Below are 18,406 nucleotides of genomic sequence, written 5' to 3'. Positions count from 1 at the left end.
AAAAAAAGCTCAGCGCCTCGTTACGCTCATGGCGTTTAAAAAATGTGGTGCTCCCATTGAAAACAATTGAAAACGTACGCCAGGCATGTGGAAAAACGCTTTGGTGGACACACAGCCTTAAACGAAAAATAATGATCTGTAGCCATTTGAAATGAAGAGGCAATCACTGAATTCTGATCACAATCCAACAAAGGTGCTACATATGTAGCATGGGCAGTTGTTTTTGATTTCGATTAGATTGTATAATTTCAAGATTTAAAGCAAAAACAGAATGGTATGACTTCAGCTTTGTGAAATTATGCTACCTAAACAATACCTGCACAAAGCGAACAGCAGACGGACTGAATGGTAATGCAAATTCACTCTCTAAGAGTAGACAGATGATCGTGTGTTTGGAGCAAAACCCAGCCGGTTCCGATCGATAGCCGGTCGACCGGCGCATCTCTAGGCAAGACCCTTCAAAATGTCACCCCACAACTTCCTGTTTCCATTGAAAACCTTTCAACACAGGTCTAAAAACTGTGCCCGTCAAGCCGTTTCTTTGGGTCCAGGGCTTGTCATTAACGCTTGTCTGCTTGTCTGGGACAAGTGGATTTTTTTGAAGGGGCAAGTGAAAGAGAATTTATAACATTTATAACATTTAAACATTTAAGCAACATCACATGACCAAGAGTGCGGTCTTCCTGAATACCATCACGATTGAAAATGTGACTGATTTCATACGACAATATTAAAGAAGTAGTTCAGTTTTAAAAGAAAAACTTTTGCTGATAATTTACTCACCCCCATGTCATCCAAGATGTCCATGTCTTTCTTTCCTCAGTCGAAAAGAAATTAAGGTTTTTGATGAAAACATTCCAGGATTTTCTCCATATAATGGTAAATGGACTGCATTTATATAGCGCTTTCACAGACCCAATGCCCACCAAAGCGCTTTACATTTGCCTCACATTCACCCATTCACTCATTCATTCATACACCGACGGCAGTGTCAGCCACATGCTCCATCCAGCTCGTCGGGAGCAGCTGGGGTTAGATGTCTTGCTCATCTAACACCTCGACACTTGGTCAGGTGGAACCCGGGGATTGAACCACCAACTTTCTGGTTTGTAGACAAACTACATGAACCATTGAGCCACTGCCGCCCCTTCGGCAGAATAATGGACTTCATTGGGAACCAAACGACACCAGACGACGAATAAGGGTCTTATCTAGGACCCTTCGTGTCATGATTACTTGGAAAAAGATTCGTTCATTTTGATGAACGAGTTCGAACAGAAGAGTCACAAACGCTCATCACAGAACAGAGCAAGGCGACCATTTGTGCTTTTAAAACTTAAACTTTGTTATTTATTTTTTAAATGGCCGATCGTTTCGCTAGATAAGACCCTTATTCATCGCCTGGTGTCGTTTAAAGCCCTTTGAAGCTGCACTGAAACTCTCATTTGGACCTTGAACCGTTTGGTTCCCATTGAAGTCCATTATATGGAGAAAAATCCTGGAATGTTTTCAACAAAAACCTTAATTTCTTTTCGACTGAAGAAAGAAAGACATGGACATCTTGGATGACATGCGGGTGAGCAAATTATTATAAAGTGAACTACTTTAAGTCACTTACATTTTAGATGCAATATTGACGGTTTTTGTACTATTTCAGCAGCGAAAATTGTTCTAATTAAAAAATCCAGCAGAACCATTGCACATCTCACCGCAAAACCCAGCTGTCTTTCATTACTGAACGATTCAGTGTTTTGAATGAATTGGTTGAGTAAAAGATTCAATAACCCATTAATAAACAACTGCCTCATTCTTGAACAAATCAGCCGTTTGAATGAATCGTTGGAATGACTCAATGACTCACTCACGTTTATGAATGGGTAATTTTCGCCACCTACAAGTGGATTTTGTTTAAAAGTATACATTTTTTCCCACAATGTCTTATTTGTGTTTCTTCTAAAAATATTTAACACAGTTATAGTTATAGTAATATGTAAATGATTGAATTCGATTGGTAACAGCCCTTTAGTGTCTTTTTCTCATTTAATTTATTGATCCAATTTAAGAATTTAAATTAAAAGATGAAAAATAAAATGCCCACAGGGTAAATATGACACATTTAAATATGTCAAATCTGATAGAACACCGATAAGAATATTGTTTCAGAATAAATTATATTTAGACAAAATGAACTTGGACAAGGGAATGACCGATTTACTTATCCAAAGGGCAAGCACATGACAATCTTCATGTGTGGGGGACACACTATAAGTGCAGATGTTTTTAAATTGTTAAATCAGAGCCACATTCAGTAGAATTCTCCACAGGCCCGGTTATAAGTGATTTATTGTGCATTTAAAAATAACAACAAAGACCCTTTTCACATAACTCGTTTCAACATTTCCTAATGCACAGAGCTCTACGGACCGAAGCACCAAGCACATGACATTACGAGGCTGGTTCTATCAACCATGTAAAATAGCCTTTCCGTGATAGTAAGTGGAAGTCAGAGCTGCATGTGACCGCTGCATCTAAAAGGGACTTAACATTTCTTTAACACTGAAAATCATTAAATCTACCTGTTGCTGGGGGTACTGCATCCCTCCCATGCCAACTTGGCCACGCCCCTGCATTCCCATTGGGTATCGGTGAGGAGTGGGTGATCCGTATGGCTGTCCTGGATAAGATCCACCCGGCTGAGAGTAGGGACTGTTGCCCATCCCGTACATCTGTGAACGCTTCATGGCCATTGGGTCCATTGGTGACACCTGTTGAGAAAGGTGTCAACACCTTAGCATGAAGAACAGCAATAGTCGGTACGTAAACGTACGGCATAGTCGGAATAGCAAACGTACGGTAGTCTTTGTCACACATTTATACGACTATTATGCCTGAGAAGACTGGAATACAAATAGCAATCATAAGGTTGAGCAGTTCAGTAAATGGAGAGATTCAGGGCAACGTGCCATGGACTGATATGGGGGGGGGGGGGGTCAGGTTTTCTCTCAAGTGTCTCATCTTTGCCAGAAAGACTGAGAGCCATCCAAGCTAATCTTCTCATGCCACTGCCAAATTCAGGCCAATTGAAGCAGCACTTACAGAAAATGTGACCAATTTGAGAAAGCCTGGGAGGCCACTATAAATGAACATTTTGAGCGTCAGCAGTCATGCCAGAGTGCTGTGCTGTCACACACTCAACACACACACACACACACACACACACACACAATTTTCTCTGACTAGACAACTATATTGTCAAATTAGAGTTGCTCTGGTCTAGTTTAGTTTGTGCACCATTAGGCCATAGTGGAACATTGTTGGAAGTTTCCAGGTCATTCTTACTCAAGATGTAGTTTACGGCTTCAGTGAAAGTAAGTCTATATCTTATAACCATAAATTACTTTCTTCTCTAATTTATTCTACATTGACGCACTAAAATCAAGTCCATCATTAAATCAGCAATTAAGAACAAGGTCATGCTATACTGTAAAAAATAATAATTTTAAAAAGTCACAGCTTACTGACTTTGTTGGCATAATGTGCTTTCTTGCTTATTAAAATGGTTAAAGAGATACTTCAGGATTTAGCATTCAGCTTTCTATTAGTAGAAAATCTGTAGTATTTTCAAACTACCATGCTTTCCACCCTAATATCCGCTTGAGGCGAGAGATTTCTGTAGTTTTTGGTCTGGAAAAAAATCCTCAGAAGACGCAAAAATTGTCATTTTGTGTCATCAGAGGATTTTTTGGCCAAAGGCTAAAGACAACAGTCAGTAGTAGAGACTGTCCCACATGTTCTCAACCCACCCATAGAGGGTGGGATCTCACTCACAGAATGAACACATAGTGTCAGCCATCTTTTTTTTTTTGGAAGCTAGGCTAGCAGATTCTTGTTCTGTGGAGAAAGCTGAGTAGTAGGGGTTACCATCCTCTTTTTCCTGGACATGTTCGGCCGTCGATGTCCGGGATTCGGCTTTTACTTTCTGCAGTCGCCATTCAATGTTCACATGCACACCTTTTGTTTCAATCTAACTGAATTCATTCCGATTGGTGAATCTGAATGTTGTGTTTACATGAGCGCTAAACAAGTGATCAGTTGATGTGCGTTTTAACATTGCTAAGAAAATTCCTGCTCCTCCGTGAGAGATACGAGACCAGTCAGTGCGTCTCACAGGTGTAGCTGATCGGTAATCACGCCACCGGCCTCGTGTCGTTCTCCCGCGGCCCTCACTCGTCCCGCTCGCCACAGTAAACATGATGAATGGCGACTGTAAAGCGCAAAAGCCGAATCCCGGACATTTTGAGCGATCTCGAAACACATTTTCAGGCAGACTCATCACGGATACTCACTAGTAGCCTAGATTTGTTGTTTAACGACTGCACTCTCTTACCGGTAGGCGTGGCCTCCTAGGGCAGAGCAGCAAGTGCATTCTGGGAGTTGTTGTCTTTCATTCACATAAGCCAAAAATATATTTTCTGGCTTCTGTCTGTCCAGAAAGCTCCAAATTGAAAAAATAATAATTTCACATTTCTGCTACATAAATGACCCATTTTAAATACACAAAAATATTTAGCAGTACAACTATTTTGTATTTTCAACTTTGATGATAATAATAAGAATTGTTTATTGACCACCAATCAGCATTAGAATGATTTCCGTAGGATCGTGTTACACTACGCAGGAATAAATTACATTAATTTAAAACATTAATATCTTAAAATAAGATATATTTTAAACACATCACTGTTTTTTTTTGTCAAATACATGCAGCTTTGTGACTTCAAAACGTTCAAAAATATTGCTGATGCCAAAGTTTTGAACAACACTATCAATAACACTTTTGTTCAAATCTTTGGCATCGGCAAGATTTTTGATGAGATAACGAACAATGTGTAAACTTGTGCATCAGGGGCAGTAAATACACAAAATACTAATAGTATTTTGGGAATTATATTTGTGTGTATGTTGAAACCAGAAATACACCAAGTTAATATTAAAAAAATATTGTCACAGGGCTTGTGAAACCTTTCAGACAAATTAACATACTGGATTGGTGAATTTCTGTCACTAATTACATTTTGCATGGAGCCAGTGGCGGAGCAACGCACTCTTGGAGGCCTGAGGAAAGTGCACCGCTTAAATGGACTTCATGCTGAAGATAAGCCATTAACAACTCAAGTTATTCTCATAATGCCCTTTCTCTGAAAATGCAAATGAGTATAAATGTCAACATCATCCTCATGTATGTCTAAAGAATTGAAATCTGTCACACAAAACATAAACTCATTGGTGTAATTCAACCAGTCTGCCATTTTATATCAACCGTTGTCCCTGATCGAAGGCTTCTGTAAACATTCAGTTTATATGCGTATCAAAAAATGTGTGGCGCAACACTTAATATCATTTTATTTTATATTATTAGCAAAAATGCAAAAAATTCACCACTCAGCAAGAAAAACAGGAACTATCCGTTTTATAAAAAGGTTATAACGATTACAGTAATATTCCTTCAAAAATCATGCAACAATTTCATTCGGAAAGAAAAACATTCTAACTAATACTGTAGCTACATTGCTGGAGTTTATGTGATGAGGTTGACACAAAAGTGATGAGTGACGACGAGTACAAACTACTCATAAGTTAAAGTAGTTCAAGGGATACTTCACCTCTGGAAAGATGAATGTGTATTTAAAATGGGTCATTTATGTAGAAGAAATGTGAAATTATTTTTGAATTTGGAGCTTTGTAGACAGAGAAAAGCCAGAAAATGTATTTTTGCCTTATGTGGATGAAAGACAACAACTCCCAGAATGCACTTGCTTCGCTGCCCTAAGAGAGGCCACGCCTACCGGTAACAGAGCGCAGTCGTTAAACAACAAGTCTAGGCTACTAGTGACTCTCCGTGAGGAGTCTGCCCGAAAATGTGTTTCACGAGTTCACACTTACATATAATTTTGAGTGAGTAAGATTCAATGCGTATTTGGCGTGCTGTCCGGAGGGAGGGCTCCGTGCTCGGAATTCTGCCCGAACCCAGAGTACTCCCCCCGTATGTAAGTGATTTTTTAGAAAGAGGAGTGTGCAGGACTAGGAGTGTGGAGAAGGGGTGGAGGAGGGATGCTGCAAACTGCCAATGGATCGAGGTAAGACTGCTGACTCTATATATACCCTCTTATCATTGGTTGCTGATTGCTGATTGCCGTCCACTCGTGTTAATTATCTGAACGTGCTCCTCCCGAACTTAGTTATTAACAAAACTTCATTTCACGAGTTCACACTTACATATAATTTTGAGTGAGTAAGATTCAATGCGTATTTGGCGTGCTGTCCGGAGGGAGGGCTCCGTGCTCGGAATTCTGCCCGAACCCAGAGTACTCCCCCCAAAAGGCTAAAGAGCAGAGGACAGCCGCCGGACTAAAGACCCCCCAAAGAGTGCCAAGAAATGGCGGGCTGGCATCTCGAGAAGGGGCCTGGATGCTTGGTCAGGGAGGCCCGTGATGTTGGCTCACTGCCTGGACTGATGGCCCTTGTTGACTGCGAACAAGGTGTGGTTGTTGTATACTTGTCCAGGAGGTTTTCGCGCTGCATCCACTGTAAGACCAAATATTCGCTGAAATGAAAGAGAAAACATGAGTGCTCTACCTGGAACTTTCTCGCTCCGTCCGATGTGAGACCAATGCTCGCTGGACGGAAAGAGGAAACCTGAAAAGAGGAAAATGAGTGCTTATCCAGGAGATTTTCTCGTACTCTCGTCCACGGTGAGACCGAATGCTCACCGGATGAAAGAGAGAAAATTTAAGTGCTCTACTGGGAAAGCTCTCGCTCCGTCCGCTGTGAGACCAATGCTCGCTGGACGGAAAGAGGAAACCTGACAAGAGGGGAAAATGAGTGTTTGCCCAGGAGATTTCTCGTATTCCATCCGCTGTGAGACCAGCTGCTCGCTGGATGAAAGAGAAAATTTTAAGTGCTCTACTGGGAAAGCTCTCACTCCGTCCGCTGTGAGACTAATGCTCGCTGGACGGAAAGAGGAAACCTGACAAGAGGGGAAAATGAGTGTTTGCCCAGGAAATTTTCTCATGTCCGTCCGCTGTGAGACCAACTGCTCGCTGGATGAAAGAGAAAATTTTAAGTGCTCTACTGGGAAAGCTCTCACTCCATCCGCTGTGAGACCGATGCTCGCTGGATGGAAGAAGGAAAACTGAAAAGTGGAAAAATTGAGTGCTTGCCCAGGAGATTTTTTCTCACACTGCATCCGCTGTGAGACCAACTGCTCGCTGGATGAAGGAGAAAAATGTAAGGGCTCCTCTGGGAAAGCACTCACTCTGCTCATAAAGTGATGGCGGTTTTTTGAGTGTCTAAGAAAAACGAAAAAGGGTAATTTAAACGTGGCATTGAGTGTGTGAGTGGAACTGAAGGGCTGGTAGCTTATGCGGAAAGCCGAATACATTTAATGAGAATTTCCAGTGTTATGGGGTGTCCGGAGTCGGGGGCGGGTGGGCTGGGATCTTTGGATCCCTTTAATCAGGGTTTGTGAATTGTTTAACTCCACAGAAGTAGTGCCGTACGACAGTTTATGGGAAAAACTGGATTGCCGCTCAAATAACCTTTAATAGGAGATAAAAGATTTGATTGGAAAGAGAAAAATCGGGGGAAGGCAAGTTATAAGAGACGTTATATTTATCGTTTCCTTTCTTTATGTTACCTCCAAGCGGTAATATAGGATTGAAGGGTCCTGGGAGATACCGCTTGGAGGATAAATTTTGATGCGTGCGACGTTAGCTTGGAGACCAAGCTTGCTGGACAGAGGAAAGAATCAATTAAGGGTTTTAGCAGGAATAATAATTCTAAATGGTGATGTACTGGAGAGAAAACATCATTGTTATAGCAGTGTAGAAAATAAGCCAGAGGAACAGAGCTCCTGCGGGAGCAGAGAAGAGGTCACTGCTTGAGCAGTGTAGAAAATTATCCAGAGAAACAGAGCATCAGTGGGAGCAGAGGAGACGTCACTGCTGTGGCGGTGTAGTAAATTAGCCAGAGAAACGGAGCTCCTGTGGGAGCAGAGTAGACATTATTGCTGTGACGGTGAAGAAAATTAGCCAGAGAAAAGAGTTTCAGATGGAGCAGAGGAGACAACACTGCTGTGGCAGTGTAGAAAGTTAGCCAGAGAAACAGGGCTCCAGTGGGAGCAGAGGGGACGTCACTGTTATAGCAGTGTAGAAAATAAGCCAGAGTAAGAGAGCTCCAGTGGGAGCAGAGTAGACATCACTGCTGGGGCCGAGTGAAAATTAGTCAGAGAAAGAGAGCTCCAGTGGGAGCAGAGTAGACATCACTGCTGTGTCAGTGTAGAAAAAATAGCCAGAGAAACAGAGCTCATATGAGAATTATTCAGAGAAACAGAGCTCCTGTAGGAGCAGATGAGACATCACTGCTGGGGCCGAGTAGAAAAATTAGCCAGAGAAACAGAGCTCCTGTGGGAGCAGATGAAACATCACTGCTGGGGCAGAGTAGAAAATTAGCCGAAAGAAACACGGCTCTTGTGGGAGCAGATGAGACATCACTGCTGGGGCAGAGTATAAAAGATTGGCCAGAGAAACAGAGCTCCTGTGGGGGCAGAGGAGACATCACTGCTGGGGCGGTGGAGAAAATTAGCCAGAGAAACAGAGCTCCAGTGGGAGCAGAGGAGACGTCACTGCTGGGGCAGTATAGAAAATTAGCCGGAGAAACAGAGCTTCAGTGGGAGCAGATGAGACATCACTGCTGGGGCAGAGTAGAAAAATTAGCCGAAAGAAACACGGCTCCTGTGGGAGCAGAGTAGACATCACTGCTGGGGCAGAGTAGAAAAGATTAGCCAGAGAAACGGAGCTCCTGTGGGAGCAGAGTAGACATCACTGCTGGGGCAGAGTAGAAAAATTAGTCAGAGAAACAGAGCTCCTGTGGGAGCAGAGTAGACATCACTGCTGGGGCAGAGTAGAAAAATTAGTCAGAGAAACGGAGCTCCTGTGGGAGCAGAGTAGACATCACTGCTGGGGCAGAGTAGAAAAATTAGTCAGAGAAACAGAGCTCCTGTGGGAGCAGATGAGAAATCACTGTTGGGGCAAAGTAGAAAAATTAGTCAGAGAAACAGAGCTTCTGTGGGAGCAGATGAGACATCACTGTTGGGGCAAAGTAGAAAAATTAGTCAGAGAATCAGAGCTCCTGTGGGAGCAGATGAGACACCACTGCTGGGGCAGAGTAGAAAAATTAGTCAGAGAAACGGAGCTCCTTTGGGAGCAGAGGAGACGTCACTGCTGGGGCGGTGGAAAAAATTAGCCAGAGAAACAGAGCTCCAGTGGGAGCAGAGGAGACGTCACTGCTGGGGCAGTATAGAAAATTAGCCGGAGAAACAGAGCTTCAGTGGGAGCAGAGTAGACGTCACTGCTGGGCAGTGGAGAAACGTACCTGTGCAAATGAGCTGTGGTGTGAAGCCGAGCAAAAGCGGGAAGTAGATTGGGGCCTGGCTGGCCGATTATCATCTTCTTGAGCGCAAACAAAGATGCGAAAAAGAGGGGCGATTTAATCTTTGCAGGATTATGCAGATCTTTATTAACGTTTCAAAATGGCTTAGGGAACTTTCACCCTGGCAGTTAAGTCCGTAACGGGGAATGGTTCGCATGAAAAATCGCTAATGTGAACGCCATTATGGGAACCGGGTGCGCACTGGGGTACCGGACCCGAGACTACCTGGAGGAGGTGGTGGTAGTACTGACTACCCAGCACGGACTCGGGTGCGCCCTTGTTCAGGAAATAAGGTATCCTGTGCATGCGTTTTAGCTTATTGTGATGTATTCAGTTAAATAAGTAAGGGATGATAGTGTTGAGGAATTACCCTGGATACGAGCGAGAGTGAGCCTGCAGTGTATTCGAGCATTGTACGTGGAATCAGAGCAACATATTTGTAAATCCACTGTATTCTTACGGGTCCGTTTGCAAGCAGCAGAAAACCACCTTATGCGACACACGTACAATAAACCTGTATTGTTCACTTAACTGCGCATAATAGAAGCAATTTTACTAAAAATAAATAAGTAAATACACAATATTTACCCACGTTCTGCTTTCCATCGAGCGCCGTGAACGTTTGCAATGACATAAGATGCACGCGAACGCACCAAGGTTCGATAGAATTAAATTGGGTGTGGAACCGGACCCACGCTGCGGGGGGCGTCGGGGACAAATGCGCTCGGACCGCTGCAAACACAGGATACAAACCATATATGGCATTTCACCGTAACAAGCCTAGTGTAAAAGCTCCGTTGTTTCTCATTTATTTATTTGTCATTTCTAAGGGTGGTTCCCTGCCGATTTGTTCGTTCTGGATTAGTAAACCAAATGGTGAAGCTGCGGGTTAGAATTGGTCTGAACTTCTGAAATCTTAAAAGAGGAGTCGATTCCTGTTAATGGAATCGATTCCTAGCTTTGGAATCGACTCTATATTCCTAACGCCTCGGATCGAGGAATCGATTCTTTTTGGGATCGAGGAATCAATTCTTTAGAATCGATTCCCAGCCCTACTGTTTACGTGTGAGTTTTACGCCATAAAGAAGCATCGCGTTTAAGGAACGCAAATCATTGTACAGAAACTATTTATATCGATCACAATTAGTATCCGGATAGCGTAAATGCTCGACATTCAACGATTGAAGCGATGCAAAGTTCAATCAGGGACGCGAAAGTTTTCAGCTAAGCACTCACAGAGTTGACCCGGCAGATGTTTGAGAGTGTGGATCAGCCGGGACTGGATCTGCAGCGTGGCTTAACTTACTTACTGCCTGTTGCGACGGCCGACGCTGGAGGAATGTCCATTCCTTTGCGTTAAGATGGCAGCATTGCCTTGTCCATATCTCTATGGCAGGAATTATTGAATGGTCCGGTTTAAAGATACCGCGGAAGTAGATTGCGGATGTTTCGCCCGGGGTGGCGATGACCCGTTTGTTTGGCCTGACGCCCGTGGGATGATACCGGGTTGCGGAAAAGATTCCTAATTCTGGACGAAAGATTCTCTATCGAAAACAGGAAGAGCTAGATTCGAACATGGCCAAATGCTGCAAACTGCCAATGGATCGAGGTAAGACTGCTGACTCTATATATACCCTCTTATCATTGGTTGCTGATTGCTGATTGCCGTCCACTCGTGTTAATTATCTGAACGTGCTCCTCCCGAACTTAGTTATTAACAAAACTTCATTTCGAGATTGCCCAAAATGTCCGGGATTCGGCTTTTGCGTTCTACAGTCGCCATTTATCATGTTTACTGTGGCGAGCAGGACGAGTGAGGGCCGCGGGAGAACGGCGCGAGGCCGGTGACGTGATTACCGTTGAGCGACACCTGTGAGACACATCGGTGTTGTATCTCTCACGCAGGAGCGGGAATTTTCTAAGCAATGTTAAAACGCACATCAACCGATCACTTGTTCAGCGTTCATGTAAACAGTACAGATTCACCAATCGGAATGAATTCAGTTAGGAAAAAGGGGACGGTAACCCCTACTACACAGCTTTCGCCACAGAACAAGAACAATCTGTCTGCGTATTCAGTATCTTCGTCCATATTTTCAAAAAGTTTCTGCGGTGAAATCAAACACACTGGCACTGATCTGTGATAGGTCTAATCTGCGCACTAGGCTCAACCCCCTATGGGCGTGTTTGAAAGGATGGGAACCAGCGCTTGTAGTTTTTACAGAAATCCCCCCCCTTACACTTTCTCCTACAATGACGTGAAATGACGATTTTTGCGTCATTGTGGGACTGGAGGAAGTGAAAAATGTAAATAGCGGATTTCTCTCGTCTCGGGGGAAAATGAGAGAGTGTTGCACGACCATTCAATAGTCTGACTGGGTTTCTAACAATGGAAAGCTTAATGCAAATGGGTGGAGTATCTCTTTAAGATACGCGCTGCATCCAAAAGCGAACAATTCCCTACTATAGGCATATAGTGTGCGAAAAACAGTATGCCAACAGAATAGTATGTTTGAATACATGGTAATTCTAAAAACAGAAGGCGAAATGTCCCTGGATGACCTACTACTTCTAAAGTGTGCATTCGATGGGCACTTCACTACCCCATGAGGCCACGGGAGAGGATTTACGAATGTAATTTTTTAAGCAATGGAACTAACGCTGGTAGGTCACGTGACAGAAACAACATGGCGGATGTAGTACGTCCCAATTTCGTTATTGCGTGATCAAAGTGAAACCCGCCACAACAAACTAAGCTATATACCTTATTTAAATCAATCACAGCTTTGCCGAGTGATGAGCAGCGAACTAAGTTATATCGCAAATTGGTTTTCTTTTAGATTGACAGATGCTTTGCCAAAACAATGGTGCAAAACACAATGTTTGTGATCTTTTAGGTTGATTACGGGAATAGTGGCGGTACAGATTATTCCAAGAAATTATTGGGAAACACTGATTCTTCATTGTAATTAAAACAGAAATAGATATTTCATTTAATTTGTGCTTGAAGTCTTCGCGCAAACAGCGATTAATCTTTGGTTTACATAGATTATACAAAAATGTAACCTTTACTAGTCGATTCATGTAAAAAATGAACCCACCCTTCTTTTATGTAATCATCAGGCGATTCTTTCAGGAATTATTCTCCTGTTATGTCTGTAAAGCTGCTTTGAAACAATGAATCTGTATTGTAAAAAGCGCTATATAAATAAAGGTGACTTGACTTAACCGTAAAGCTGCTAGAATTGTGTTATAGGCTAACAATAGATGGCAGTAATGCACAGTTTTAGTTTGCGATATAAAAAGAAGACACTGCGCCGCTTCAATACATTGCAGGTTCCTCAAAACGCAAAACTGAATGTCGTGCTACACCGCTACTTGCTGGAAAAAGAAGTTCGCTACTGGAAAAGCTACAGTTTTAAAAGCAACTAAGCTACTGTCAAGCTACTAAAACAAATTGTTAAATTAGTAGTATCACTACTTGTAGTTAGCTACTCCCCAACACTGGTTATTTACAGGTTTCATTAATCCTTTATTCCAAACTGTATAATTTGCCAAGGTAGATTCAAAATGCTCTCAGGGTGTTGTACGAAATTGGTCAAGAATGAATGGAAGGCGTGAGGGATATCAGGTGTCTTCTTGGCATCTCTTCCAGTCATGTTGCCTGGGCTCGCCTTGGGATTACCCTGGGCAATCCAGCACAAATGTTCTTCATGTGCCACTATGAAAGCATGGCTAATCTGCATGTGTGAAGGTCAGGACCGCTCATCCATACAGACGAGGGCCCGCGGCCAAAAAGCATCTGATCGCATAAGATGCTGGAGAACTGAAAGCAGACAGGTTTTGCCACTTGCATATTATAAACTATACACTTGAGTATTTGGCCACTGTCCTTTGTCCACAAATAGAGATTTTGAAATTAATGCGTACAAAATAGACAATACCATTTGGCACATATTGTTTATAAATGGCTAACCCCCCATTTACACCAAACAAAACATTGCATGTGTTCATTGTTTCACAAAGACAAAACCTACAGCATTTAGCAGGATGAATATTAATATATATGCTAAACTATTCCAATAGATTTGTCAGGTTTATCATTAGATTTTGTCAATTTATCACTAAAATCGAAGTGAAAAACTGTGATTTGGCCAGCTGGACTTTGAAACCCAAGGTTGTATCTAAAAACCAAGTTTGTAGCTTAGTTAGACAACATTTTTCTATATTATGGTCTCAAAAATTGCCTATAACTGCCTGCAACCAGGACGGGGTTTTAGAGCAGTATGCTTCCCATTTAGAAAGCAATTACGGATGACAGTTACAAAACATAATAAGCAGGCTAAATAGTCAGCATTTGGGGCATCATAATGCCAAAACCTAGTGAGCCACCGACCTAGACGAATAGCTACTAAGACATTATTGTCTCGAGCTGGGTTTTGAGATAACGTTACAGCTTTCGTCACTTCACCATCGTATAGGCTACTATCTTTACACTTAAATTGTTTGCGTTTAGGACACCAGTACATATAATATTGAAAAAAAATAGCAAGACAATGAGGTGAATGCGAAAACTTTAATTAATTCCTGCATAATGAAGTGAAGACAGACGGGCGCAATGGCGCTAACACCAGCTAACAATGCTAATCAGTAGCGCTCTGCGCTGAAAACACCGTCTAGCCCTTCGTTTCAGACAGACAGCTCTTTAAGGCAAACATACGTTGAAAAGTACATCGAAATTTCATCCGGGCAGTATAACTAAACCACACAATCACTTTTTTCCCCAATTGACATCGGGAAGAAAACGCGCAAGCAGCAATTTTATTTAGCAGCGGCGCGATGCTAGAACGTTCCGTAAATTTAAATGGCACCGAACGAGCTCTTTATCGAAACCACGGCCGATAATGTATTCAATATCATGACATTAATTTCTCAGTGATACTTCCGTGATATTATAGTGTGTGTATATGAATACAAGAAGCCCAGTATTTCTGATTGTTGTTTCGGGAATCTCTTGTAGCAGAAATGAAGCCTCGGCGCAGGCTAACTCATGCTAACGCCGTTAGCACAGTCACCTTGGGCAGAACTTGACCATTTCTGCTGCCTGTCAACATCCACATACAAGCCCAAACCCCGGGATAATCTTAGCTACACTTGGAGAACCCATCCTCGGCGTGCTATTTCACCATTAACATAGATAAAGTGCGTTTAATAAATGTAATAGCAGGACACTGAAAGCTAATGTTATGGATAGCATCAGGCCACAGCTAGACCTGATGAAAAGCTTGACACATAACGTTCCGTGCGCTAAAACGCTCACCTGAGCTCTGCTGTTCCCGTTATTCCCGGGGCTCATGGACGGGATGTTTCTTTGCTGTGCCCCCCAGCTGTGGCTGGCAGCGGGGCTGTACGGGGAGCTCATGTCTTTCCCCAAACCCATCCCGGACTGCTGCTGCTGTGGCGGCGGGTTACTGTAGTCTTGATAGCCGCTGCCATATCCCCGCATCATCGGGCTCGGAGATGTCAGGAGCTGGTTCAGCGTAGGTGTCGCTCCAGAAGGGTGCTGTTGGTTCTGTCCGGGAAACCTCTGAAAGCCCCCAACATTGGCACCGGGAGCCGGGGCAACAGAGGCCATAGCAGCCTTGCCATGATTAGCAGCAGCAGCAGTGGGCGAATTGGTACCTGGGCCCATCATGTTCCCTTGCCGCGATGGGCTCATCATACCGTATCCAGCGCCACCGTACCCCGGCCGGTAGTTGGGATAGTGGTTGTATGGGTTATTATGGTACCCTTCGTGGGAGTTTTGCACTTGATCCATGTTGCTCTGTGCCTGATGCATTAAAGCCGTCCTAGGGCTTTGTTGTCCGCCATGTTGATCAAAGCAAGGCCCTCCTCTTCCATTCCCGTAATAATGATTAAACTCAGAAACTGAGCTGCTCCCGCTTTGGGACGCGTTGCTTCCGCCGCCGCCGCTGTTGTTGTTGTTGTTATTGTTGCTCGTTGGTCCAAAGTTGGAGTGCTCGTACCTGCTGCCCATCCGTTCCCCCCCGGGTTTGGACGAGCGATCCTCCTCGTCACTTGTATTCAGCAAACGCGGATGGCGATCGACCTGCGTCTCCAAAGCGTTTTCTTCCCCTCCATCCTGTCGATCCCCCGAATCTCCGCGCACGGGTGTCGGTCTGATGCTGCTGTTGTTGTTGTGGTTGTGAACGGCTCGCTGCTGCTGCTGGGAATGAGGGAATGCGTGCGACTGTTGCTGTGGAGGTGTGCGATGGAGAGGCGAAGGAGGGGGATCTCCGCTTCCAACATTTTTCACTTGATGATTCGCGACCAGACCCGTTTCCATGCTCAGAGTCGCGGTTAAATAAGCAGAAAAGGTTGTGGGTTGATTTCCAGCATCCGTGTTTTCGCAGAGACTAGAGACGCATGCTGATGCCCATCTCCATTATTCATTGAGGCAGCGCTGTACCCATCCACTGCCCCACATCACACCGATTCCTCCCCTTTCAATAACACCGTTAGATTTGGGCTTGGAGGAGCTCTTTCCACGGCTCCTGTCTTGTCAGTGGAAGTGTGTGTGTGTGTGTGTGTGTGTGTGTGTGTGTGTGTGGTGGGCAGTGGGCACGAGCTGTGAAAACGATACTGAGGCATTGTAAGAGAGAAATATGACGCCAGTTCGTCTTTAACTGGTGATGTTTGGTGACCAGAGACATTAATATACTTTCACTTTATATATAAAAGTTTATTTTTAATATCAAAGTTCTATTCCCACGGAGGCCAATGTGAACGTGCGCAAATGTGCACTAGACCCCTACCGGAGCCCCTTTGCTCCAGCATGGCATTATAAGCGTCTCCTCCAGCTCTCCACTGCTCTGCGCCGAGCCTGCTGGAAAACACGGACTGGCTCATTCAAACATTTGGAGTTTCTATATTCACATTTTCAAAATTTGTAGTTAGATTAAAGTAATAGATAAAGATGAAGTCAGTAATGCGGTCTGCTACAATGCAAAGTCGGAAGCTGCACCTGACATAGCTTATCTTCGGTGCATAGTCTAAGGTCTAATAATACTGTCAGAAAGCAAAAATACTGTTGGGGGAATTCATGCTGTAAATATCAAATCACGGATATAGAAACATGAAATTACACATGCAAATATAAAATTACAAAGATTTAATAATAATTGCAATGTTTAATGCTGCATAGATTTTTACGAAGAGACTTTTGTATTTTCAGGATATATACATTTTGTCCAAGCATTCCCTATAATGAAATTAAACTCATTATTTTGAGGTTGCTCCACCCCTAATCAAACACCACTGAACCAGCTCTTTTTTTAAATTTGTTTTTATTAAACAATATGTCATGCAACGAAAATAAATAATTATGACAGTAGGTTCAGGCACTAAAGTGCATTACAGAAAAGAAGAAAAGAAAAGAGCATTTAAGAGCATTTGTATAAGAAAGAAACTCATTGTGAAATACACAGAACTTAGGTTTCACTTTCAGAAATTTAAGTTTATGTATATAAAATCTAACTAGAATAAGGGTGTTATTTACGGAAGCGTATTGCATTCACTTGAGGAAAAAAATCTACTCTGTTTTTCTGAATTAACAAGTTAATTATCACAAAATTACGAGAATGTTTCATGGAAAAAAGTTTTTGGTCTGTCTTTCTGAATTAATGACTTAATTATCAAAAAATTATGAGTAACTCATTAATTCATAAAAAAAAGTGAAAAAATGTTTTTCAAGAAAAATGTGTCTCTTAATTCTGAGATAATTTTCTCGTTAATTCAGAAAAACAGAGTACATTTTTTTTCCTCAAGTGAATGCAATACGCTTCCATAGTTATTAACCAAAAAAATCATCTTTGTTGTTTTCCATAACGAGTCTGCAAAGGTATAATGTAAACTGCAAAGCAAAAATAAGATTGTGACAGATGTGAAGGCGAATTTGTACTTCTCGGCAGGTTTCTCGAAAAGAAAGACTTCTGCGTAGGATACACCTGTGCATCCTCGCTCATCGCTCCTCTGGAAGCTTCCTCAGATCTCGTTCCTCACTGTCCAATTAGAGAATTGAGATGTCCTTCAAGATGGCGGAGCTTGATCGGTTTCCGGGTCATAGGATGGAGGACGGAGGAACGAGGAAACAAGAGCACCTTTCACACAGCGCATTGATCCCGGGAAATTGCCAGAACGCCTTCTGTGTGAATGCAAACACGACCCGGGATTGATACCGGGACTGATCCCGGGTTGGGGACCTAGTAACATTGCCGGGATCAGTCCCGGAACGCGCGCTGTGTGAACAAAAGCCAGGACCAATGCCGTAAAAGGGTGATGACGCTCGTGCCATCGCACGACTCTGTTGCTCTTAGAAGAAAGTTTGTGTTCGTCATCAACAAAGAAAGGACGAACAGATGTCTGCAAACTGGAGCGAAGCAGAGACCAGGAGCTCCTCACTATCCGCGCGGAAGCTGAGATCGTTCACCAGCTTTGTGGAATGGTATGCGCGTGCACATGTTTTCGACGCATACGTTACACGTCTCATCCTGATGTCAAGTGTCTTCCCGGGATTTTTACGGTTTGTGTGTGAACGCACTCACAGATCCCGGCAAACCACTGGCAGTGTGAATGAACGAAATCAAACAATCCCGGGACAAATGCCGGGTCACATTATCCGTGTATTTTCTGGAATCTCTGTAATGAGGGCTACTGAGAAACACCCATCCAGCCTGATCTAGGGGTACATGCATAACAATGATGTACTAAAAACACCTTTTGCGTTTTTGAAAATTTTCACATACAGACGACAACGTTGTCGAAACCAACCCGTTTCACACAGATCTGCGAAAACGATTAAAAATGCTGTATTATTCATGTAGTTGGCGATGTCACACACAAAATGACAGGTCATTTG

The 18,406-nt window shown here is 43.1% G+C and overlaps 1 protein-coding gene and 1 long non-coding RNA gene across 6 annotated transcripts in view; both read right to left on the bottom strand.

The window, feature by feature from the left end:
* Positions 1-16,055, bottom strand: part of arid1b (AT-rich interaction domain 1B) — a 132,639-nt gene extending 116,584 nt beyond the window's left edge. For 4 of the 5 annotated variants that reach the window (XM_039692287.2, XM_089118456.1, XM_039692289.2 and 1 more), the window contains exons 1-2: positions 14,810-16,055; positions 2,577-2,765 (exon numbers count right to left, since the gene is read on the bottom strand). In XM_039692287.2, the coding sequence (XP_039548221.2) occupies positions 2,577-2,765; positions 14,810-15,835 (1,215 nt within the window). In that variant the 5' untranslated portion in view covers positions 15,836-16,055. The remainder of the gene's footprint in view (positions 1-2,576; positions 2,766-14,809) is intronic. The other variant, XM_039692288.2, reaches the window with a different exon arrangement.
* LOC148976501 (uncharacterized) lies at positions 6,296-9,562 on the bottom strand. The gene is made up of 2 exons (XR_016145982.1): positions 9,433-9,562; positions 6,296-6,604 (listed from the first exon to the last, which is right to left on the bottom strand). It is a non-coding gene; the product is annotated as an uncharacterized LOC148976501 (long non-coding RNA).
* Positions 16,056-18,406: the final 2,351 nt, after the last annotated feature.

This window comes from Pimephales promelas, chromosome 13, assembly GCF_988280905.1.
Source record: "Pimephales promelas chromosome 13, fPimPro1.hap1.1, whole genome shotgun sequence".
NCBI lineage: Eukaryota > Metazoa > Chordata > Actinopteri > Cypriniformes > Leuciscidae > Pimephales > Pimephales promelas.
The sequence above is the reverse complement of the archived record's forward strand: the minus strand, read 5'-3'. Positions and strand labels throughout refer to the sequence as shown.